Here is a 25348-nt window from a genome sequence, read left to right on the forward strand (position 1 = left end):
GTAGTTCCACTGTTTGTGTTGAAGAGAACCTGATCTGATCCAGTAAGATTAAGTTGTGTGCTGATGTGTTTCTCCAGGCCACCAGAGGGCGGAGAGCAGAAGTGGAGACCAGAGTTTATTATAATGTAGGACGGGAGAACGTTGAGATGGTTTATTATAACACTGTTGGTTCCGATGCCGAAGCTGGACCCAGTGAAGAGACAGAATACCACCAGTATGAAGAGATAAACCTCCAAGGAAGGTCTGAAGCTGGACCCAGTGAAGAGACAGAATACCACCAGTATGACGACATAGATCTACCAGGAGGGTCTGAAGCTGGACCCAGTGAAGAGACAGAATACCACCAGTATGACGACATAGATCTACCTGGAGGGTCTGAAGCTGGACCCAGTGAAGAACCAGGACACCACGTGTATGAGGTGGATCTCTAAAAAGTTCATGTCACATCCATCACATAACTGTCCATCACCTCAGTCAACTGGTTTGAACATTTACACTGAACTGTAAATGTACCAGAAAGACCAAGTGAGGTTTAGAAGAGGCAGATAAAGTCTTCGGTGAAAACATTGATGAGGATACAAGTCAGAAGACAATGACACCTACAGGGAACAAGAGCTCTGTGTTTGAAGATCAGATCACATTGGACCGTGTCTGTCTTCACCCTCATGATGTTTCATCAAGTCATTATAACTATCAGTAATTAGCTATCAATAAATCTATTGATCTTACTGTACCGGTGGCAGGTGCATGTCTCTGCAGACCAGGTGTTTTTGTCATTAGTCATTCAGATCATAGATTGTCACACAGTGAACCATCAGAGTCTGAGCTACACAACTATTGATGTAATTACATTTGTTTCTATTGGCACAAGAGAATGTGGAGATGTGTTAATACATTATGTATATAGATCTTTTTGTATAATTAACTTCTTACTTTTAGATGTTTAAGTATTACATATTTTAACACTGCTTTTGAGGATCTGTTAATAAGGTAGCATCATTATTTTATATATTTTTTGTTTTTGTTTTTTACATTTTTATCCCACGATTTTTGTAACCCATTTTTTCACCCAGTGCCAATTGCCTAAGCTTGTAATCCTGGTCGCTACTCTCCCTCTGCCAGCCTGGGGAGAGCCCCGAACTGAGCTCATGCTTCCTTCAATGCATGAGGAGTGAGCAGGCCGCTTCTTATCACCTGACAGGTGACATTTTATTGTTAATTACAGTCATGCATTGTGCCCGTCTTTTTTATATTGGGGGAAAATTACCGTTTGATTGGTGTTTTTAAACAAGGCTTGTTATGAACATTACATCTTAATGTTTTTAGTGGATAACACAAGGGGCGTTCCTGTGGCCAAGTTGCTATTTTGTGACACCATCCTTTTCCCTAAAAAACCTGCGTTACCCCTTACATTATGCATAGGTGTGGTTTGGACGTTACATTAATAAAACCAATCAAACCATTATGGATGAGCCTATAGGATCCATTGTGTGTTTTCAGAAGCAGAAGGACCCGAATGCTTCTTAATGATGTAAAGTTCACTGTTGATTAGTCATCTGACAGCAGTGTTCAACACTTACATTCATACAATATGTTATGTTTGATGTTTAATTTTTGTTACCGTAAGAAAATAAAAGCCAATAAAGATGAATCTGCTGAAGTGTTCCTCTCCTAAATGTGTTGTGTGTAATATGGGACGTTGTCATGGTTACCATGAACACAAACACATCCAACAGGTTTTCAATAGTTTCATAACAGCAGGAGACTCACAACATTTACAACAGGCATGTGATGAAAGATTATCACTGATCAATCAATGACCAGTGTTGGGTAACGTGCGTTAGTAACGTAACGCCGTTACGTAATATATTACCGAATTGCGGTAACGGGTAATATGACGCATTACTACAAGGAGAAGCTGTAATATTGTAGTAAAATGACACTACGTTACTACATTACTTTGTGCGTTACCCACCAAAGTGAAGATGTTTTATTTTTCATCCACCCGCAAAGCCGCAGCCTAAATCCCTGTTAAAACTAAGGGTGCACCTCTCTCTAAATCGTACACACAGAATAGGCCGACAGTAGGCCTACCTTTTTATTTTGTTTTGTTATAAATATTACAAGTTATAGTTATAGCCTAGGTAGTTATTGTTTTTATATATTTGGGTTTTATCACACTTCTGTGAGCAGTGATGGAAAAAGTACTCAAATGTTATACTCAAGTAAAAGTATCAATACTGCAATGTAGAAGTACTCTGTTACAAGTAAAAGTCCGGAATTTAAAATTCACTTGAGTAAAAGTACAAAAGTATTGGTATAAAAATGTACTTAAAGTAGGCCTACCAAAAGTAAAATGTACTGTTTGAAAATAGCAGATCTACAAGCTCACAACGCATCACGATGCGGCACGTTGTGAGCTTGTAGATAGGCTATTTTCAAATAGCCTAGGTATAAAATAGGGCTAAAGTGGTTAATGTATGTTTTATAATGTAATCATTTATATCTGCAAAGTAACTAGTAACTATGAAGTTTTCAAATAATTGTAGTGGAGTACAAGTACAATATTTGCCTCTGAGATGTAGTGGAGTAGAAGTAAAAGTATGGACAATTGGAAATACTCCAGTAAAGTAAAGGTACCTCAAAATTGTACTTAAGTAGCCTACAGTACTTGAGTAAATGTACTTAGTTACTTTACACCACTGTCTGTGAGTAGTAGGCTACTAGTAAAATAGTTGAACACCCTTTTTTAATGGCACCACACATGCAGGAAGCTTGTTAGCATGTTGTTAAAGCAATGCTAATATGTATAATGAATGTTATCAACAGTTGTTACCATTCATTGATTTCATTCAGCTTTGCTACATTATGCCAACAAGTGAATGCCAGAGGAACTGTAAAAGTGTCCAGTAAAAGTGTCTTGCATTTGATCAGTTCTACATTAGTTTGTCAAATAGACGGTAAATAAAACTGGGATGATAGCGCCCTCTTGTGGAGCCTCAGTATAAGTAGTAATAGAAGAGTGTGTAGTCAGTAGATATACACAGTGGTGGAAAAAGTACTCAAATCTTTTACTTAAGTAAAAGTATCAATACTGCAGTGTAGAAATACTCTGTTACAAGTCAAAAGTCCGGTAATCAATATTGACTTGGGTAAAAGTACAAAAGTATTATCAAAATATACTTAAAGTACCAAAAGTAAAAGTACTCATTGTGCAGAATGTCCCATTTCACAAGTTTAAAATGTGTAAAAAATCATTTGTAAATAGCAGATCTATAAGCCTACGGAGCCCCTAAAGGGCCATAGAGCAGATTTTTTTTTATCTTGAGCGCACGAGATCCTAGGATGTTCCCACATCTTATTAACTTGAGCGCACGAGATCCTAGGATGTTCCCACATCATAATAAAGTGTGGGAACAAGATCCTTATGTCGTGCCCTCAAGATCCTTATGTCGTGCCCTCAAGATCCTTATCTCGTTCTAACGTCTTATTAACTTGAGCGCTCAAGATCCTAAGATGTTCCCTCAAGATCCTTATACTCACCTTTACGCACGGTGGATTTACTTGGATTATGCGATATAATAGCCTGTGCGACAGTGTGCGTCCATCCTATTCTTTATTATGGTGAACGAATTGATGCTATTATTATAATACTAATAATTATTATTATCGTTTTGTCCTTGTTGGTGTACAGTTGGTTCTGGTTGCAATGGATACAGCTGTCGGGCCGGGCGCGCAACGGCGCAGAATGGCAACATCAGGCTCGCTCGCTCTCTCTCTCTCTCTCTCTCTCTCTCTGCGCTACGGAGCCCCTAAAGGGCCATAGAGCAGATTTTTTTTTATCTTGAGCGCACGAGATCCTAGGATGTTCCCACATCATAATAAGATGTGCGCTCGAGATCCTAAGTCATTCCCACATCATAATAAAGTGTGGGAACAAGATCCTTATGTTGTGCCCTCAAGATCCTTATGTTGTGCCCTCAAGATCCTTATCTCGTTCTAACATCTTATTAACTTGAGCGCACGAGATCCTAGGATGTTCCCACATCATAATAAAGTGTGGGAACAAGATCCTTATGTCGTGCCCTCAAGATCCTTATCTCGTTCTAACGTCTTATTAACTTGAGTGCTCGAGATCCTAAGATGTTCCCTCAAGATCCTTATACTCACCTTTACGCACAGTGGATTTACTTGGATTATGCGATATAATAGCCTGTGCGACAGTGTGCGTCCATCCTATTCTTTATTATGGTGAACGAATTGATGCTATTATTATAATACTAATAATTATTATTATCGTTTTGTCCTTGTTGGTGTACAGTTGGTTCTGGTTGCAATGGATACAGTACTGTCGGGCCGGGCGCGCAACGGCGCAGAATGGCAACATCAGGCTCTCTCTCTCTCTCTCTCTCTCTCTCTCTCTCTCTCTCTCTCTCTCTCTCTCTCTCTCTCTCTCTCTCTCTCTGCTAATTCTCAATGAAAATCTGTGATTCTAATTTTCCTATGATCACCAGAAGTGAGAGTGTCAATTCCTTGATCAAATATGGTTTTATTCAAAGGAAATCAAAGGCTACAGCTTATGGAGCCAACGTCGGTATAGTGTCCAAGCGTCTTTTCACCGCAACATGATTCCATTGCTCAGGAAATAAACAACGGATCACAATAATATAACATTCCCTATAATCAGTAACATGTAGGTGATACCTATGTCCAGGCACGGACTGGCACAGAAAATCGGCCCTGGCATTTGTGATCTTCACCGGCCCATAGCGGGGGTCGGCCGCGCGGGCGCCGGTTAATTGGTGAGAATTTGCTTGAAAAATTTGTTTTTTGGTGACTTTATTTCGGTTTTAGGGTTGGCCGCGGCCCCAGACTGCCCGGCCCTTCTGGCATCTGCCAGAAGTGCCAGACCGTCCAATCCGGGCCTGCCTATGTCTATCAAATATGGTTTTATTGAAAGGCAATCAAAGGCTAGATCAAGCTTAGAAAGCAAACATCGGGTAATATCCGACGCTACGGCGGTTCCTCGGTGCGGCTGCTGAGTGAGACTATAGGACACTCATTTATGACATTGTGTCACTCAACTCTTTAATGTCTCAAACTATGTCAAACTGTCACTTTCTAGTTGCTGAAATTTGTTAATGGAGACTTGACAAACAATAGAATCCAGCAGCACGTAAGTGTTGGGGACAAAAACAAGGCAGGTTATTCTAAAATAATCACAATAAAATGCTGTTACAACAATGACAACCCTCAAATGACAGCAAACAACTGCAAAACAGCATTGAACAGATTAAATAACCAGGCCTTTTCAGCCTGTTTACCATCAATATACAGCCTATTGCCACAATTAGGCTATTCCAGTGTCTTCAGGGAGGAATCCTCTATAGGGCTGTCCTATCAGTGTTGAATGCTGTAACCATGTGAGTGCAATAAACCCTGTACTACTGCTCTCCCTACCTCCCTGATGCACGTGCTTGTTTGTGTTAATGTGTCACTTACTGTACGTGCAGGTTTCATACTGTATCTCTTTATCTCTCTGTCTCTCTCTCCCCCTCTATTTGTATAGCCTACCATTTTCACTCTCCCTGTGTCTTTCCCTTGTTATTTCTTGTCATCTCTCTCCATTATCCAGAGCAATTTCCTTCCTTTCCCTTTCTCTCCCTCTCCCTCCCTCCCTCCTCCCAGTATTCAAACTGGAGTTTCTTTATATTAATGAGTCACTCAAGGGAGAGGCTGGAGCTTCAAGCGGCATATGGGAGGTGCCTCAAATAAAGAGAGCGAGGGAGGGAGAGAGAGAGAGAGAGAGTCTCGCCATCACACACCTGTTTGTTCAGGTGGAGCATGTGACTGCTAGCTGCCTACAGTACATTATTTGGACCTGGAGTTCTTCCCTGGAGGACAGCTCTTCTCTGTGTTTATAGGACCTTTTTATAGTCTTTACAAATCTGCAGGACGCTACTTTCTAACAACATTGAACTGTAGCCTATACTGCAAGTTGTACAACTGTGAAGATTTGCTGGGCTACGGTTTGATTTTTTTCCTTTTTTTTTACCAGGTTCCCAGGAAATAATTGCGTTGTGGAAATTGTTTTCTTCATCTCAGGACTTCATTGGTTATCAAGGGATTCATTCATTCATCAAGGAATTCCAACGATTTAACAATAAGCATACTGAGCTTCATAGAGGGAGCACCTGTACACTGACTATAAGCACTGTGTCAGCTTCTTTGAAGACTGAAAGGCAGCCAAGCCTCTGCCAATTTCAACACGTATAATCTGGCGGTTCTGTCCTTGACTTAATTGGCCAAACCCCATTACAACCAGAAGGGGTTTGCCTGCCTTCGGTGGGTCTTGTCCAGAGAAACCTTCAGCAGTACGCCATGGCAGACTTCCCAAACAAGGTGACCACAGAGACCAGCTCCCCCCAGTCCCAGGGCTCTCAGGTGGGGAACAACCTCAGAGGGATGGCTTCCAACGTCACCTCCATGATGGACATGCCTTTCATCAAGAGTATACCAGGCATTCTGATGATGAGTGAAATAGTGAGTGGCTTTTACTGTAGATATTGCTGTCCTGTTCTCTACTGTTCCATTTCGAGATGACAATTGAAAGTATTAGGATTATTTTTAAAGATATCTGCCATAGTTGACATTATAACACTATAGGGCAAGAACGCTTAGTGACAAAGTAAAGGCTTCATCTCTTAAATGTTATTCTATTCTATGCCAGTTTAAACATGATAGCTGAGTGCCAAAATATGTAGACTTAAAGGGCCATTCACACTGAGCACTAACTATAACAATAAAAATATAGTTTAAAAAAGTTCACACTGACTATATTTTTTAAAAAAAAGGTGAACTATATAGTTATCTTTATAGTTATAGTGCTCAGTGTGAATGGCACTTCTAAAACATAATTTAAAAAAATGTATTCACAATCACACACACACACACACACACACACACACACACACACACACACACACACACACACACACACACACACACACACACACACACACACACACACACACACACACACACACACACAATTGACTCTTACGTATTTTGAGAGCATATAAACTACCTTCAGTTCCGCACCATAAATGCCACTGGCTATCTATGACCCAAAAGAAAGTCACCTGACGTCCCTCACACTTTTTTTAAGGTTGTATATCCACGTCCAGATGGGAGCTGGCATTTCATGACGATTATAAAGTTTTCAGTTTAATATATTGGGCCTTGGGCCCGATCTCATTAACTCTCCCTGTGAGGCTTTAATGGCTATCTGTCTGGTTATCTATTCTGTTCACACAGAGGACAGCATGTGACTAGCTGGTGAACTGACAGATAGATCTTTGTCCCCTAGAGGCCCTTGTCTCCTGCTGTCACACCCCTCTTTCTCATGTCATGTACCTTTCATTGGCCTGTTGACAGGAAGGCTGTTAAATGATCTGGGCCATGAATATTTCTCTTTTGGGTTTATGGCGCACACCGGGTGTGATAACAGGGACAATTAGTGGTATTAGTGGCATTCACATTTATTATTTTATGGTCACCGCTGCACCCTTATCATATCTAAATTGTACCTCCTAATTGCATATTTTACATATTACCAGGAGTTTCTTGTCGAGGTATGTGTTCCTCAAGGCTACCTCAGTTTCTTTATCTCTTTTTAGGAGCGATCTTCACCTATACTCTGTATCAGTGTGTCGTGCTGTGACGCGTGGTGAGCTTGTAGATTGGCAATTTTCACTGTGGGGCTAAGTGAAGTTAAAGGAGAATTCCGGACAAATTAAGTGTTATCTTTGATGTCTCGTTACTCACCTACCGATGTGAAAAGTAGCGTTCTTTTTTTTCATATATTCCCCTGTCGTCATTTTTTAAACCCCCTCCGTTGTCATAATGGGAGCGCGTGGCTAAGGGAAATTCGTCTATTATAACCGACGCAAAGTTGTTTTTTTCACTACTAGTATTCATAGTAGAGTCTCATGATAGTCAAACATGCGTTGAAACTATCTGCGAGGCTGCCGTCAATGGCGAACGATTTAACACTGGTTGCTTGTTTCCAGATTCTGGCAACACGAGTTGCCAGGTTCTGGAAGAAACAAGCAACCAGTGTTAAATCGTTCGCCATTGACGGCAGCCTCGCAGATAGTTTCAACGCATGTTTGACTATCATGAGACTCTACTATGAATACTAGTAGTGAAAAAAACAACTTTGCGTCGGTTATAATAGACGAATTTCCCTTAGCCACGCGCTCCCATTATGACAACGGAGGGGGTTTAAAAAATGACGACAGGGGAATATATGAAAAAAAAGAACGCTACTTTTCACATCGGTAGGTGAGTAACGAGACATCAAAGATAACACTTAATTTGTCCGGAATTCTCCTTTAAGTTTATTCATAATGTATTACTATTTTTGTGAGTTTGGGCCCTGGCCTGGGGAGACACCAAATGTCTCCTTTGGGTATCAAGCTGAAAGATTTGGGAAACCCTGGCCTTCGCTTCCACAATTATGCTGCTGTTGCCATCTGCTTCCGTTAACCCCACGTCATTATGTCATTGAACAAGACAAGTCACTGAAACCCTTTGCCTAATTGATCAAATGGCTTCGATTTCGTTTGCACATCCGGGGTAAGGTGTAACAGTGTTTTCAATTCGATTTATACTTAGTAATATATCAAGAGTATGTCAAGCCCTTAAAGGCTTGATATACACTATGGTATAACCAATTTTCAACCTTGTCTTAATAATTGGTCCTCACTCTTTAGAACATGGCACTATTTCTGTCTCAGAGGTGGGCTGTGGACAGTTCAGGAACCTGCCTACCAGTGACATCATTGGTTTGGATTCCAAGCTAATGGAAACAACATAAGTCACCACACTGACATAAAAGCCACTGTTCTTGCATCAATACAATCGATACAAGTTTGAAATTACCATGGGTAATGATGTCATCGGTAGGCACATTTTGAAACCATCCACAGTCCACCTCCTAGACACAGAGTGTGTATGTAGATAGAAGTTATTTCTCCATTCTTCTATATAGTGAGCAATGAGCATGAACCATATAGAGATGATGCTGAGAAAAGGCAACATTTTCCATTAACAGTAAGCATGAGTGAGACAATGTTATAATACATATTTATAACTTGTAATTGAACAGTTGCCACTAGTCAACACTCTGCCCTTTATGCATATAACCTACAATAAGCTAGAGTGGTTTCCTTAGGTTTCATAAATATTTTATCTGTTAATTGGTTGTACAAACTGCAATGCTGGGTAATCACCTGGATAATTAGAATAATGAATAGTAACAAAAAATAGTCTGTGGAAAGAAGTTATCAAAATTATCCAAAAGAAACTTGAATGAAAACTGCAGAAACACTACACTCAGTTGAAATCCATCTTTCTTATATTAAAATTGACCTAAGGGGACCCGGCCAGCCGGCGTCGGGCCAGTGGACCACGTCTTCACGCTCATCCCGAAGTTAGTTACATGAAAAGATCAAAACCAACTGTAAACTGTCAAAGTGTCGTTAATTAACCAGGACTGTGCATCTTTTCATGCACTATTTGGCCTGACCTGCGTATGGCCTGCGTAACATTCCTTATGTTCAACATTCCATTACATTCTTGAGTAAAACGTATGAAAAAGAGAGTACCGGTATTTTGTCAATAAAAATGTCAAAAGTTACGGTACATTAAGATCCTCATAATCTCTGTGAGAGGACGTGTGATTCTCATCTTTTGTATAATGTTTATTTACGCAAAAACATGACATTTTAGAGTTATGACTCTGCAGCAACCACGATGAACCTTTTATTCTTCTTTTTTTTTCCAATAGCGGTCATGCATGGGTATGCAGCAGCTTAGTATAGGTTTCGTAGGCCTCTGAAATGTGCACGTGTGTGTGCTGTGCTCACCTTTCTTTCAACTCACATTCATATTCATTTTATGTGTGTGTGTGCGTGCGTGCGCAGTTCTAGAGTCCTAGAGGGATTATCGTTATGACAATCACTCGTCCTGTTACATATATGTCTGGTAATATAATAATCTGAACGCAACTTCATGAATTTGACTGAGCCTGGTGTCGTAGAGAGAGAATGTATCTATACATTTCTGTATGAATTTGTGTTTCTTGTTGTGTTGTGTTATGTGTGTGTGGTGCATGTGAGGGTTTTAGTGAATATTTGGGTTTCATTTCATCTCCATTTTGCGTACGCATACCCTGACAACAAAAACATCAATGCCCATATCAGAGTGTGTTTAACTCAGAGAAACTTTACCCTTATTGGACTCTCACTCAGGACTTTATTTTGCACACGGGATGGGACATAAATACGGCAGACGGTGACAGAGGTCTGATAAAATGATGGGCTCCTCATACCAGGTGTAACTCTAGCCAAGCCCATGTTCTGTGCTATCAAATATTAATATAAAAGCACGGATCCAGCAGACTGTGTTAAAAATGCATCGCAGAGACGGTTCCTTAATACAGTGGTTCTCAACCTGTGGGTCGGGACCCCCAGGGGGGTCCCCACATGATTTGGGGGGGGGGTCCCCAGATGAAAGGGAAGAGACAATGTAAGGACTTTTAAGACCTTTTGAAAACTTAAAAAAGGAGGGAAAAAAGGAAAAGAAAAAGAGCATTGCTGCATCAAAACTGGTTTAATAAAAGAAAACTGGCTTAATTCATTAAACATTGGCTTAATTGTCAAATAATATTAGAAAGAGGCAAAGAATTTGAAAATAGCAGATCTACAAGCTCACAAGGCCTCGCAACGTTACGGCCTGTAAAGGTTGAGAACCACTGCCTTTATATTGAAGCTACTAGGATGTGCTTGGCTAACCCTGGCTGATAGCAACATGAAAGAGCCAGAATATGGATGGACACATCATTTACAGAACAGTGAGGCATGAATATAGTATTCTTTGTGTTCTTTCAAATATACTTCTGACATCACTGACAAAAACATGTTTCAGCTTTGTTATATGGACATATCCCAACATTCATAAGTAATACTAAGCATTAACTGTCCACCATTGGCCATTGGCTGTACCAAGATATTCTGATATAGGAGACTAAGCTGATAGCTTGAACCACTGTGTGTGTGTGTGTGTGTGTGTGTGTGTGTGTGTGTGTGTGTGTGTGTGTGTGTGTGTGTGTGTGTGTGTGTGTGTGTGTGTGTGTGTGTGTGTGTGTGTGTGTGTGTGTGTGTGTGTGTGTGTGTGTGTGTGTGTGTGTGTAAGAACACACTGCACTCAACAAGAGGACATCAAATCCACAATAAAAGCCCCACAACTCAGGTTCCTCAATACTTGCACCACAGAACAGGTCACTGAAACACTGTCACACATCTTGAATGGCTGTTGTGCGTACAAAGGGATGTACATAGCACGTCATGACAGTCTTGCCAGAATAGTGGAACACATTGCAAAGGACATATCATGCAGCCTCAGTGAGAATTGTACAAACAATCCTGTGTAATTCCGTTCATGTTTCATCTCTGTGATAACCCAGACATGTTTACATCTTTGACTGCTAATACACCAGATGATGTTGTTGTGGTTGATGACGAGTCCCGAGAAGTGTCTGTATTAGAGATTGCCTGCACCTTTGACCATAGCCAAGAGGAAGCCTTTATGACCAAGGTCATAAAGGTGTGTGTGTGTGTGTGTGTGTGTGTGTGTGTGTGTGTGTGTGTGTGTGTGTGTGTGTGTGTGTGTGTGTGTGTGTGTGTGTGTGTGTGTGTTACCACAAACGTTTAATAGTTCAAGATCCCCAGGATCTTTCATTGTTAAATAGGAGTCCATGGCCTTGGCACACATTTATTTGGGGTTCTTCCACAAAACAGAAAGTTTAGGAACCTATGTCACACTAACTAGAAATGCCATAAAAGCTTGAGTAAGTCTATATGAAGGTGTACATTTAAAGTCATTGTTTGTTAACAGTTAATGGTTTACCACCTCAGCCTGTAAAAGCAGGGTTATTATGCCCGTCTCAGTGTCACTCTTGTTCAAAGCGGCTTCCTTTGTTAAATGGCTGCATAATAAGGTCAACCTTTGAGCCGCTCCCTACTCTGTGTAGGCTACTGTATGTGTGTGTCCATGTGTGTATCTCAGTGTATGGGGTGTGAATAGACTGAAATTCAATCTCCAAATGCATAATAATCTATCATTTTGAGAGAAGAGAGAAGGTCTTGGGATGCTTATAGATACTGACCTAATGTTCCAGGCCAGCACACTCTTATTTTGTTTGTTAAATGTTCCTTCTTTCCTCTGGACCTGCATGGATCTTATGACTGGGCTGTAATTGGCCAATATAACCTTTTTTCCCTCTATGAAGGTGATTCCCACATAGATAGTGACACTGAATTTTGATACTGAATTCTTCTATCCCTCTCTCTCTCTCTCTCTCTCTCTCTCTCTCTCTCTCTCTCTCTCTCTCTCTCTCTCTCTCTCTCTCTCTCTCTCTCTCTCTCTCTCTCTCTCTCTCTCTCTCTCTCTCACACACCAGGTTCTAGGTCTGCTACAGTGGTCGTTGATAGCCAGTGTTCCCGGGTTACTTCCAGCATATGGCTGGGTTTTGTTTGTGACGGTGACTTTGTGGCTCCTCACCATCCTTCTATTCTGTATGATCCTCTGTGGCGTTCAGCATAAACTCACCTTTGTTCCCTGGAACCTGACGGTAAGGGACAATGAAAGTCTTATTTATGCTTTGTCGTCTGACCGTGTCGCTCGTATAAAATAAAGGTTTAGTTAAATTCGGTTCTTCTTGTTGACACGTGAGTGACGCGGTCGTGTGATGATTAGCCACCAGGGACAAAAGAGGCATTGATAAGGACAGAAGAAAGAGGAAGGTTTACTTAGGAATGAAAGTTATGTCTTACAACTCTAGTCCTATGAGTACAGGCTCCACGTGTGATCATGTAACTATGACTGAGGAAATGTATTGTAATGTATTTTCTACTTTTGTACAAGCAATTTGATCCTTTTTCCCAGGCAGTGGTGGAAAGTAACTAAGTATATTGACTTTACTTCATGGGTTTTCAACTGATTACGAACCAGGGACCACCACCCTGACTGAGAATCAACCTGGGGACCACTTTTGTGTTCGGAGGGGGGATATGGGCGTGGTGTGGGGGGAAAAGCTTGAAATTAAATAATGACTGTTAGGACGACTTCACCCATTTTCAACATTATCTTCATATAATTGGTCCTACTCGGTCTGTTTCTCAGAGGAGGGCTGTGGACAGTTCAGAAACCCGCCTACCAGTGACATAATCAATGGGGAATCCAAGATAATAGAAACTGCAGGCTTTCTATTTCTGGAAAGTTAGCATGCTATAATGGAAGCCATTGTTCACGCTTTAATAATAATCTAAAGAAAGAAATTTGAAATCTTGTTTGAAAAATCTGCCTAACGATGATGTCACTGGTAGGCGGGTTTCCTATGAGAAACCCGCCTTTTTTTTACCATTTTATCATGAGCATATGAAGATAGGTTGAAAATGGGTGAAGTCGTCCTTTAAGTACATTTGTGAGGTAATTTTACTTAAGTAGCATTGTGCTTTTTACTCGACTACAATGTTTATTGACAGCTCACGAGTTACTTTGCAGATTTACATTATTATTCAAAAACATGCATTAACCAATTAAGCACTGTTTGGCTATTTTGCTATTTGAAAATAGCCAATATACAAGCTCACAAAGCGTAGCATCGTGACGCGATGTGAGCTTGTAGATCGGCTGTTTTAAAAGGATTTTGTGACATTCTGCATAATGAGTACTGTAAGTATATTTTGTTGCCAAAACTTTTTGTAATTTTACAAATCTGAGTACTTCTTCCACCACTGCTCCCATAGGTGTTGGTGTACAACGGCATGGCTGCTGTCCTGTATCTCACAGCATTCCTGGCCAACGCTGCCTCCGTCAGCCCCTATAGAGTCACATTCTTCCTTGGACATATGGCAGTTGCTGCTGTAAGACTGCAACACACACACACACACACACACACACACACACACACACACACACACACACACACACACACACACACACACACACACACACACACACACACACACAAAAGCACAGTAAAGAATACTACAGTTGTAATGAGTCAAAGGTTAGCTTTCTGCTGATGAGAATGGGCGTGGAGAGAAATAAACAGTTTAAGAGAGTACAGTTTAGACCAAAAATAAGGCTGCAAGCCAAGGCATTTGGCTTTGTATCGTGTAAAGCTGTTCAAATCGAGTTCATAGTGTGCCTTTCGTAAATCCATGAAAACATTTTTAGTTGTTATGTGTGCAGTTGTCATGCGCTGACAATAGCCTGTCTATAAGCTGACAACGCTGCAACGTGTTGTGAGATTGTAGATCGTCTACCAACACACAACTAAATGGAAATCAGGCTTCATCCTGTTGCCATTCCTTTCCTTTAAGGTGTACACGGTACTTTTTTTTCTAGTTTAATGTCTGTTCCCCCTCTCCCTCTGTCATGCCATAATGACTGTTTGCCCAAGGTATACCTCGATTAGATTGTTTGCTTATCCACATTTAGCAGTCACATGTACAAGAGAGAAAAGAATAAAGCAAAGGTTTACGTAATATATTCTTGTGTCTAATTCATACTAGCTGTGGCAAAATGACCAAACGTTGCCATGCTACGTTGCTGCCGAGTCACCGTTGAAGTGTTGCTCAAGCCACACTGCATGCATGAAAAGAGTAGAGTTAACAGGAACTGGTTAACAGTAAGAATGAATGTGGAAATGTTGAAACAAAAATATGATTGATTGACACTTCACTGCGTCATTGGAGCGCTGACAAAAGTTGAAGCCAGTGCATCTTTTTTTCTGGTGTGTCACGCCTGTAACAAGTGTCGGGTGTCACTTTGTAACTTCATAATAATAATATAATAATAACAATAATCTTTATTTGTATAGCAACTTTCAAAAACAAGTTTACAAAGTGCTTCACAACACAAACCACAACAAACAGTGTGGGGAAAGAAAAACTATAAACTAAAAAACAAGACACAGACAGTTCAATTAAAACAATACCAACAACCAAAAAGCAAAAAACTTAGAAATAGAGCCCATACAATAGAGTCCTCAGATGAGTCCAGTGCTCTAGTTAGAATTCATTCTAAAGAAGTGGGTCTTTAGAGAAGTTTTAAAACCTGTGAGGTAGCCTGCCTAACTTCCAGAGGAAGGTTGTTCCACAAATGTGTAGCCCTAACGGCAAATGCTCTATCCCCTTCTGTAACAAGGCTTGATGTTTGGACCTCGAGTAACAGCTGGTCTGACGATCTAGGTGCAAGGCCGTTTCGTGATTTAAAAGCAAACAATAATATTTTGAAATCAGTTCTTAGAGTCACAGGTAGCCAGTGCAGTGAGGCCAGAACAGGGGTGATATGGTCATATTTTCTGGTTCTAGTAAGAACCCTAGCTGTAGTATTTTGGACAAGTTGAAGGCGGTTGATAGCTTTTTGAGAGAGTCCGGAAAAAAGTTACAATAGTCCAGGTGATTAGTGACAAAAGCATGAATATGAGTTTGTGCATCAGAAAATGATATGAATGACCTAATTTTAGAGATTAGTCCTTAGAGATTTAGTGATATTGGAGAAATACCATGTCACTGGCTTCCATTGAAAATGACTTGTCTCCGCTAGTGTGAATACAGTATCAGTCACCTCCATCTCTATTGTAACTCCCTCCTTGGTGGCATGCTCTCTCTCAAACCCCTTATAACTGATCCGGAATGCATTACCTGGTCTTCAGCCTCCCTAAATCTTACCCCTTCTGCGCTCCCTTCACTGGCTTCCGGTTGCTGCCTCCATCCAATTGGATACACCGATGATTACAGTACTACCTACAAAGCAACCAAGGGCTTAAATTCAGGACATGATTCAGCCCTGCACTCCTTCCCACACTCTTAGATCAGCTTAGATCACACAGGATGTCTGTCCCTCCCTTCCCTACGACTCTTCATTTTTTGTTACTACTCCAGATTTTGTCTGAAGTAAACCTCAAATCGGTATACATTATCTCTGTAGTCATGCGATGAAGACGTATCTGTCACATTTCTCATATTCCATTCTGATTGGCAATGATTGGCTTCCAAAGTTTGAGGAGATGGCCCGTTTTGCACAAAATGCCACACATCATGAATGCAGCACCTGATTGCTGGGAAACTTTGCACGCACGTTCCCACTAAGCCAAGGAAGAACCTCCATTACAAATTCTTAAAATCTACATATCATGGTGGCGCTATAACTATTGAACCGTAGGTCGTACAATCAACATATTTTAGTCCCTGGATTCCTTGGATCATGAGGCAACTTATATGCCCAGTTTGTGCCAGATGACATCTAGGGCCCTATTCTGGGCGCCGCCTTACCCATTATCCCTAAACTTCTTTGCCATTTTTTACTATTTTGAAAAACATTTTCAAATAGTTCAACTAGCCGATCTACATCGACACGTTGTGAGCTTGTAGATTGGCTATTTGAACGATTTGAAAATGTTTTTCAAAATAGTAAAAAATGGCAAAGAAGTTTAGGGATAATGGGTAAGGCGGCGCCCAGAATAGGGCCCTTAGTGTGTTTTCTCAAAACACACTTTTTGCTACTACTCGTACAGATTTTGTCCAAAACTCACAGAAATTGGCAGAGACCTATGTGCTCAGAGGATCACAATTTTCTAGTTCCTTGAATGATTATTTCCTGTTTATATTTTTTTGTTGTTGATAGATGCTAATACTATGCAGATTGGTTACTTGTTCACATACAGTATTTTATGTATGTAATTTAGACAATTTGAATGTCCACAAATGCTAAGAATGCTATTTAGTATATTGTTTACTTTAGACAGATGCTAGGTTTGATGTTTACCTGGTATTCTAGTTACTTTGTAGCACTCTATTTACATGACCATTTAACCTGCCGTTTATTTACTTTGATCTTGCACTTTGTAAGTCTCCCTAGATAAGAGCGTCAGTTAAATTAAATTGTAAAGGCCATATCTAGTACTCTCTCTCTCTCTCTCTCTCTCTCTCTCTCACACACACACACACACGCACGCACGCACGCACGCACGCACACACACATACACACACACACACACAGCTCTCTCCAGGACTTTCCGGTTCTTTTTAAAATGTCTGTCTTTCTGTCCCCCTTCTGTCTGTGTCTCTGTTTCTGTATGTCCTCCTTCCAGTTCTTTGGGGCCGTGACGACAGTAGCATATGGTGCCAGTGCTTTCTTCTCCTATATGCACTGGAGGGGAGATGGAGGGGATGCAACCACCAACACAGTTCCCGCATAGGGTTTAAATGACTAATGCCAATGACCTCTCCTGGTGAAAATGATGCCGTCTGGAGAGGTGTAAAGGCTGGGCCTACTACTGCAGCGACACACTAAGAGATTTAATATTTTGTGTCAGAAATCTGATCTGTTCACAGCACTCTACAAAGGGTGTAACCACACCTGAAATATCCTTCCCTGTACATTTAACCGAGTAAAGATCAGCTCTGTGCCCCAAATGTTTAAAAGATCTGATTTTATATTTTTGTATGAATGTTTATATGGGTGAAACCTGAGGAAAACCTATGGAAAACAACCAACAGAAATTATATGAAAACCAAACCATGGGGAGAGAGAAAGTAGGTTACTTCAAACTCTGACCAAAGACTTTACTCTTTACATTCCTCTAGTGGAGATAGTGTATTATATTCAGTGGTAGCGAACCCCCAATCCAGCTGACAAGAGAAAATAGTAACAGTGTTGATTGTTGCTATGGTGATGACATACTGTATACAGTATTAAAAGGTGAAGCTGTAAATGATAAAGTTGGCCAGCGAGTGGTCAAGGTCTATTGAGAAAAACACCTGATCGTATATGCATTTCTCCTGCATAAATATTGTCATCAAATGATTCTGTTGTGCTTGCAAGCTGACTCCATCTTTGACATGAATCATGTCATGTCAACTTTCATTTAAAAGAAAAGCTTAAAAGTTGACTTTGTAGAGTTGTGGTTTCTACAGAACACTGATGACAGTATTTCCACAGTATTTCCTTAGTCGTGATTAGAATATCACTTTGTTGTTCATTGTTGTCGTTTTGTTTACATTTTCTTTAACTTAAGGCAGACTGTATGCATTTCTCTTTGCAGCACCCTATGAAATAAACAAAATGTGGATTTTCTTCCTTAACCAATTTATATAAAATATCACTTTCTTGCACATGCTTTAAGAAATAACCTTTTGTACCAGGAGTGTGATTATTATAATCTGTAGAGTATGCGGTGGCTCAATCTTGTACTTTTTCAAATAAACTAGACAACGATTTTACAAATATTTAACATCTTTATTTGAAAAACATGTATTTACAACCATGAGGATTTACAATACAAACTGGTACCATAAATACATTTTATTAGCAATTACAACAATGTGCACTGTGTAGCGCACTTAAAATAGCAGATCTACAAGCTCACATTGCATCACGTTGTGAGCTTATACTTAGCCAGATACCTACCGTATAAAACCAACTCTACCAAAGTTCAACATCACTTAAAGACAAGTAGAAAACACTTTGGTTCCATCCAGACAAACATTAAATCTTACCATGAATGCAAATATGTCCCAAACAGACTCTGTTTAAATAACAATCACAGGCACAAAACATAAACCATCAAGTAAAAATTTCATTAAACAAAGAGAACAGGCCAGCATTTTGGGCAGCACAGCCAGCACACGAGACCAGACTTGGGCAAAAAGATTACATTTCTGATTGTTTAAATTACTTGCTCAGGGATTCATTTGATGACCAGTGCCGTGGAATCTGCAGGATAACTCAACACAGTCTGAAAGGTTGAACCAACTACGTGAACCAGCCTACAGCTGGAGCATTGCTGGTTTGCACAGCCAAGTAACACAGGATAAAGCAAAAATCAAGGATTCACTGATGCGAATCTCACTTCAGCAGCTGTTTGTGTAAATATCATAGACTTGTGATGTGTGTCTATTACGTACACATTAACATGACATTAACACATCGTCCATAACTGGTCAACTTAAGCTTGGAGGTTGGTCTGGGCTGCAACTTTGCAGTCCACCAAGCATGTCTTGTATCTGGTACAGTACCCCTGGTTTCAAAATAGTCAAAATGGCTGGTGGATTCATCCCATGGACTAAACACAGAGGTTTCTCTTGTGTGTCACTGTGGTCCAGTGAAGCTGATGTGTTTGTTGTTAGTGGAGCAAAGAGGTGTGACCACCAGTCCTTGGCTCAGGTCCAGTCCTCTGCCCTCCTTCTCCTACAAATACACTGTGATTAATGCTGGCAACTCATTGTAACATCTGGTAACATCATGTTTGGGTGTTGAGTTTGTAGGCATATTATAAACAAACACAACCAGCATGCAGCATGCGCTCAGTTCAGTTTTTAGTTCAGTTGTTAATATATCGCTGTGAAATTAATTGTGATCTGGTGTTCTGATGCTGAAAATCAGATCAGTTAATATTACAAAACTTCTCTACCTGTTCCATGGATCCGAAAAATACTTTCCAAATTATATATCAAAAACTACAGGAAGCAGGTAAATGAAAGGAACAGGTTGAAATCCTGGGATATTAATAATAATGGCAATTAAAGCAAATAACTGAAAGCTTTAAGTTTATATTTGGTTAATTATGTATTCTTGGTTACTCTTGGCCACCATACAACTTGTCTAAAATCTTGTGGATACATAACCACTTCCGTGGGCAATTGGAAGGACATCAACTTTCTCTCAGCTGTCAAACATAAAACAATATGATAACCAGAGCCAGAATCTGGCCAGCTAGTTGCATGGCCTAATTGTTAGTAAATCTGCCTGAAAAACTAAATTGCAACTCACTGCTCTGTAGTCCACAAACATCTCCTTGAAGGCTATGAAATCAGTGAAGGTCAGCAGCAAGTCAAATATGTCACCCGGTACTTCCTCTTTATGCTGTCTGCATGGGAGAAATGGAAATCAGAGTTAGAGACAGACAGAAAGATGATATTCATAGACGGCACACAGTCATGTTTGATATGACTGTGTGCCATCTATATGCGATGGCATCTATATGCCATCAGTCGAGAGTGAGGCAAAGACAACCGACTATCGTGGGCCCAGCTGAAGAAAACTGCACAAAACAGAGTCTGATGGTAGGAGCCTACAGGAGTAAGTCAAGTAGGTCAAGTGTGCCATCTAGTGGCCTGCTGGGTGAAGTAACCTTTCTTAAAGGAGTAGTTAGTTAAAAATTACTTATTTTCTATCAATTACACACCCCATGAAGCCTTGAATTCATGGAGATTTTTTTGTTTTTGTCGCATTCCTACGCCAATAATTTGGCAGAGTCTTTTACCGGAGACATTAGCATCTTTCTGCCGGTCATCAAATTATTGACTGGAATGCGACAAAAACTAAAAGATCTCCATGAATTCAAGGCTTCTTTTTTTTTTTAGGTTTCTGGAACAGTGAGCTGTTTTCACTCACACCAATTCATGTCCCAATACAAATTGCAGTGTTTGATCTAGGGCAGGCCCTCGCACCATTGGCCACCTTAAAATCATAAATTACTTACAATAATTGCTGAGCCACACGAGTGACGTTTATATATGCAACACTATGTGTAATCAATGACACGGTGAAACCGTTACCCCTAATCAAAACCGCCTATTATGCCGTTTTAGTTGTATGAAGCTAAGATACCCGTCAACCATCAAGTGAGAACAAAAGCATGGTCTTACATTAGCAGGTCTATGAAGGTGGCCATGTTGAAGCCAGGGATCCTCTCCATCAGCTTTTGCTCAAGGTATTTCTCCAGCAGATCGCCCTACAGGAGAGACAAACACACAGCCTTCTAAACTAAGATCCTCCTTTCAGGAGTTGCTTAGCTTCACGATGTTTGGTTTGACAGGCCATGATTAGAAATATGAGTAGAAATTGCTCATATAAAATGTTGAATAACAAAATATATCACCTACATGGTCAACTGTTACACATCCCCAGTGGTGTAAAAAAAGTACTCAATGTTTTACTTAGTAAAAGTATCAATACAGCAATGTAGAAATACTCAATTCAAAATTGACTTGAGTAAAAGTACAAAAGTATTAGTATCAAAATGTAAGTTTTCAGCTGTATAAAATGAATAAAATCTTTTGTAAATAGAATATCTACGATTTTCAAATGGCCGAAATGTATAGGGCTGAAGTGGGTAATGTATGTGTTGTAATAATAATCAAAATCTACAAAGTAACTAATAACTAACGTTTCCAAATAATTGTAGTGGAGTAAAAGTGCAATATTTGCCTCTGAGATGTAGTCAGGGGTGCAATGCTCACTGGACAGCATTGCACGGCGTGCAAGAATCTATTTGACCAGGAGCACGCGCAGGCACACGCATAGATAAACTACTTTAAATTCACACTTCAACAAAGTTTACAAAGGCTCCCGACTCACGCCAGGTACATTAACATAGGAATTAGCCTAGATGCATATCAATTGTCCATTGTGTGACCTATAGTGTAGGTGTTATAAAGCGACGTGCGCGTCACATCATTAAAATACAGTGCAAGCACATCCCAAATGAGCATAGCAACACTGGATGTAGTGGAGTAGAAGTAAAAGTATTGGAATACTCAAGTAAAGTACAAATATCTCCAAATTCTACTCAAGTACAGTACTTAAGTAAATGTACTTAGTTACTTTCCACCACTGCACATCCCTCAGATTATTGACATGACAGTTGGCTATTAATTCATGAAATCAGCGAAGGGCGTAAAGCTGAGTAAGATGGAGATGGAGAGCATGATATTAACTTACATATTCATTGAAGATTGGTGTGTAGCTGAGCTTGTACTCCTCTGAACTGTCAAACTCCAGGAAGTGTTTGTCCATGAAGCTCTGTTGCAGCTGCTGGAACTCCTCATCTATGGAAGGAGATGGTAGAGAACAAGTACTAAGTCTCTGCTCACAACAAAAGGTTGTCACTGTGTGCTGGAGGAATGGCACCTATCTTGCAGAGTTTACAGGAGATTCACATTCTAATTAATTATGTAATTAAGTATTTTGTGTTTGTATATACTATAATTTTATGTTTCCATGTTATGTAAATAATTATCTGTCTTTTTAAAACTTTGATGTAACTGATAACTTATTCTGCCATGTTTTTCCAGATTAAGTCCATTTCCAACTGTGTGTTGTAGAATGTCTAGACTCTAGTGTCACACACTCTCTCTCACACACACACACTAGAGCCCGACCGATACATCGGTGGAACCGATACATCGGTCATTTTGGACCCCGATGCTGACATCGGTCATTATTTCCCCCGATGTTCCGATGTTTATGTCATTAACAGTTTACAGGCTGACAGTGTCTCATGTGCAGCTGAGCGTTTGAGTCTCACACACACACACACACACACACACACACACACACACACACACACACACACACACACACACACACACACACACACACACACTTGAATAAAGTCTGTTTAACTAATCCTACCCATGATTATATCTTCTATGTTTCCAATAACAGCATCGAAAGTAGCATCTGCAGGTGATGAACTGAAACGAGAAGAGGACATGAATGACCATATAAAACATCTGTGCAGAACTGCATTCTATCATCTCAAAAACATCGCCAAACTCTGCCCCCTTCTAACCCTGTCAGATGCAGAGAAACTTGTCCATGCCTTTATCTCCTCTAGACTGGACTACTGCAACGCACTCTTCATTGGGATTCCTGGCAAAAGTATTCAGAAGCTGCAATACATCCAAAACAGCGCTGCCAGGGTCCTAATGAGAGTGCGTAAGCATGATCACATAACACCTGTCCTATTTTCACTGCACTGGCTCCCAGTTTCAGCTAGGATCGATTACAAGGTCCTGCTGATCACCCACAACTGCATAAATGGACATGCCCCTCCCTACCTACAGAAATTAATTAGGCCCCCACAAAATTCCACCCGCACCCTCAGATCTACGAGCAGATTCCTCCTCGATGTCCCTGGTACAAATCTACGTACTATGGGTGACCAGGCCTTCTGCTCGGCAGCGCCGCGCCTGTGGAACAGCCTTCCTATTGACCTGAGAGCACCACAGACCCTGGACTCTTTTAAAATAGGCCTGAAAACGTTTTTGTTTCAGAGGGCATTTTCGTGTTGAATTGTTGTTTAGTCACATCTGTTTTTAAATCCTGCTTTTAACTTTATATGATTGATGATGTTTTACCATGTGGCACTCTGAGATTCCTTGTGAATGAAAAGTGCATTACAAATCAAATGTATTATTATTATTAACACTGAACAGTTACTAATGGTTAAGAGCTAGTAAAAAACTGGTCTCAGAGTGAACCGATCCTGCTAAACACACGTGTGTGTGTGTGTGTGTGTGTGTGTGTGTGTGTGTGTGTGTGTGTGTGTGTGTGTGTGTGTGTGTGTGTGCGTGTGTGTATGAATAGTGAATATAATAATAGTATATGAATACTAGTAGTTTGCTAAAAGGAGGAAGGAAAGTACAGTTCAATACAAGGTCTGCTAAGAGGATTTTAAACACACAAGAAAGCCTATTGCTTGTTTCCATTGGGGTCCTTTTTTGGGGTCCTGTGTGTGTGTGTGTGTGTGTGTGTGTGTGTGTGTGTGTGTGTGTGTGTGTGTGTGTGTGTGTGTGTGTGTGTGTGTCAATTAGAAGAACATACTTAGAAACGGCAATGTTGTCCTCGTCTAACGCCATGTCAACCATCTCAACGATGTTATCTCCACGGCCCAGAAGGTCTGAGAAAAATAGATACGATCGCCACATTTCCTTGATGTTAAATGACTGAAATGCCCAGTCTGTCAACAAGTTTTACAATCGACAGCTGCCTTGGATCAAGACAACCGTTGATGTATTTTTTATCGATTTTGACAATTGCATATGATCATAGATACGAAAGGCAAAGTCATACTCGATCAAATACATCTATGATCGTCTTGATCCAAGGCTAAATCAACAGTATGATTATGTCACGCGTCATACATTCGTTTAGCTAAATGGCTAAATGTCTGCTAAACTAACATTTCGAGAGTAGAGACACTATTTCCCAGGTTTCCAAAGACTAAAGGTGATTTCTAATGCTATGTCAACGCACACACTTACGTCGCTCAGTGACGTCCATTTGTTTTATTCACTTGATTATTATGATCGAGCTCCGATCAACGTGTTTGGTAAATAATGAACGGAATAATAATAATCTGTGTTTCCAAGGAGACGGAGAAAGCACGTCCGTCCCTTGGTGCCGTCCGGGTGAATCAGTGTCGGTTCGTTGTTGGTTCCTACCATAAACAAGAACTGTGTTAACGGTCCGGCCCGGGGCTGCAGCTGCAAGGGATATTTCACTTTCAAACATGTTTGGGGTCATTTTAACGTCTACTCAGGTTTTGTGAACACCTCAGACAGTTTTCAAGTTGCTTGATTCAGTATTTAGATATTTGATATTCATTTTATCAGACGTGCCCCTTCCCAAACCCATTGTAACTTCAAACTCCATTTTAACCATTAGATTCATCAAAAACACCCATCCTTGGTTCTGGTGACTGATATTGGCCTTCTAATGTGTTTTTTTATTTTTATCATTTGCTTGGGAAATGAAAAAATAAATACAAAAATAAAATCAAGTAAATTACAAATATAGTTGGGGGGAAAACCCACGGTCCCTCACATAAAAAAGGACAATATCAGTCACCTCACCAGAACCAAGGACGGGTGTTTTCAATTAATCTAAGATGGTTAAAATGGAGTTTAAAGTTACAATGGGTTTGTATAGGAAGGAATCTAAAAATATTGAATCAAGCAACTGTTAAAAACTGTCTGGGTCACACTCACAAAAGACTGAGAAGTTCTGCCTCCAAGGAGATGTCATGGCACACTTTTGCCACAAGGAGTCAGCAAAGGACAACATGCACTGATAACTGCAGGACTCGTCACTGCAACCAGGCTGATATTGAGACATTGGAAGAGTTTGTGTACACAGAGCTGGCAGATTGGACTCCATTTTATGACATAGAGACTGCATTTTACGAATATTTGATTGCCAGGAAAAACAATGTAAAAGGGAAGTTCCATTTAGTATGGGACTATTTATTTTTGAATATAAAGGGGTTGTTGCATTAATCATAGACCGCCGAAGTCTGACGTCATTTACACATCCTTTGTTTGTCTACCTGGTTCGCAGTTTTCCACCCCCGTTCTGAATCCCATAGACGTATTTAATATCGCGTCAAATAAGAACTGTGTTCCAAAAATAAACTACTGACCCC

At 40.3% G+C, this 25348-nt stretch overlaps 3 protein-coding genes across 7 annotated transcripts in view; 2 read left to right on the top strand and 1 right to left on the bottom strand.

Moving 5' to 3' along the window:
• The window catches only part of LOC308091329 (scavenger receptor cysteine-rich type 1 protein M130-like), a 28231-nt gene extending 26580 nt beyond the window's left edge, over nucleotides 1-1651 (top strand). For all 3 annotated transcript variants that reach the window (XM_080436852.1, XM_080436854.1, XM_080436853.1), the window contains one exon: nucleotides 78-1651. In XM_080436852.1, coding sequence (XP_080292978.1) covers nucleotides 78-431 — 354 coding nt within the window. In that variant the 3' untranslated portion in view covers nucleotides 432-1651. The remainder of the gene's footprint in view (nucleotides 1-77) is intronic.
• pllp (plasmolipin) overlaps nucleotides 1-18307 on the top strand; it is a 53875-nt gene extending 35568 nt beyond the window's left edge. Inside the window, exons 1-4 of one of the 2 annotated variants that reach the window (XM_080436855.1) lie at nucleotides 5923-6543; nucleotides 12527-12697; nucleotides 13875-13991; nucleotides 17228-18307. In XM_080436855.1, the coding sequence (XP_080292981.1) occupies nucleotides 6382-6543; nucleotides 12527-12697; nucleotides 13875-13991; nucleotides 17228-17335 (558 nt within the window). In that variant the 5' untranslated portion in view covers nucleotides 5923-6381 and the 3' untranslated portion in view covers nucleotides 17336-18307. Of the gene's footprint in view, nucleotides 1-5922; nucleotides 6544-12526; nucleotides 12698-13874; nucleotides 13992-17227 lie in introns of those variants that run through there. The other variant, XM_080436856.1, reaches the window with a different exon arrangement.
• Nucleotides 18308-18466: 159 nt separating this feature from the next.
• Nucleotides 18467-24484, bottom strand: arl2bp (ADP-ribosylation factor-like 2 binding protein). 2 transcript variants are annotated; one of them, XM_080437809.1, is made up of 7 exons: nucleotides 24369-24484; nucleotides 23749-23824; nucleotides 22555-22616; nucleotides 21862-21968; nucleotides 20787-20872; nucleotides 19909-20005; nucleotides 18467-19326 (listed from the first exon to the last, which is right to left on the bottom strand). In XM_080437809.1, exons 1-7 carry the CDS (start codon nucleotides 24448-24450, stop codon nucleotides 19228-19230), a joined length of 609 nt encoding a protein of 202 aa, XP_080293935.1. In that variant the 5' UTR covers nucleotides 24451-24484; the 3' UTR covers nucleotides 18467-19227. The 2 variants fall into 2 exon arrangements, with proteins under 2 accessions (XP_080293935.1, XP_080293936.1); XM_080437810.1 differs by lacking the exon at nucleotides 24369-24484 and adding an exon at nucleotides 24189-24323.
• Between the last annotated feature and the right edge of the window lie 864 nt (nucleotides 24485-25348).

Source organism: Gymnoscopelus braueri, assembly GCF_963280865.1.
Source record: "Gymnoscopelus braueri genome assembly, chromosome: 9".
In the NCBI taxonomy this organism is placed as follows: domain Eukaryota; kingdom Metazoa; phylum Chordata; class Actinopteri; order Myctophiformes; family Myctophidae; genus Gymnoscopelus; species Gymnoscopelus braueri.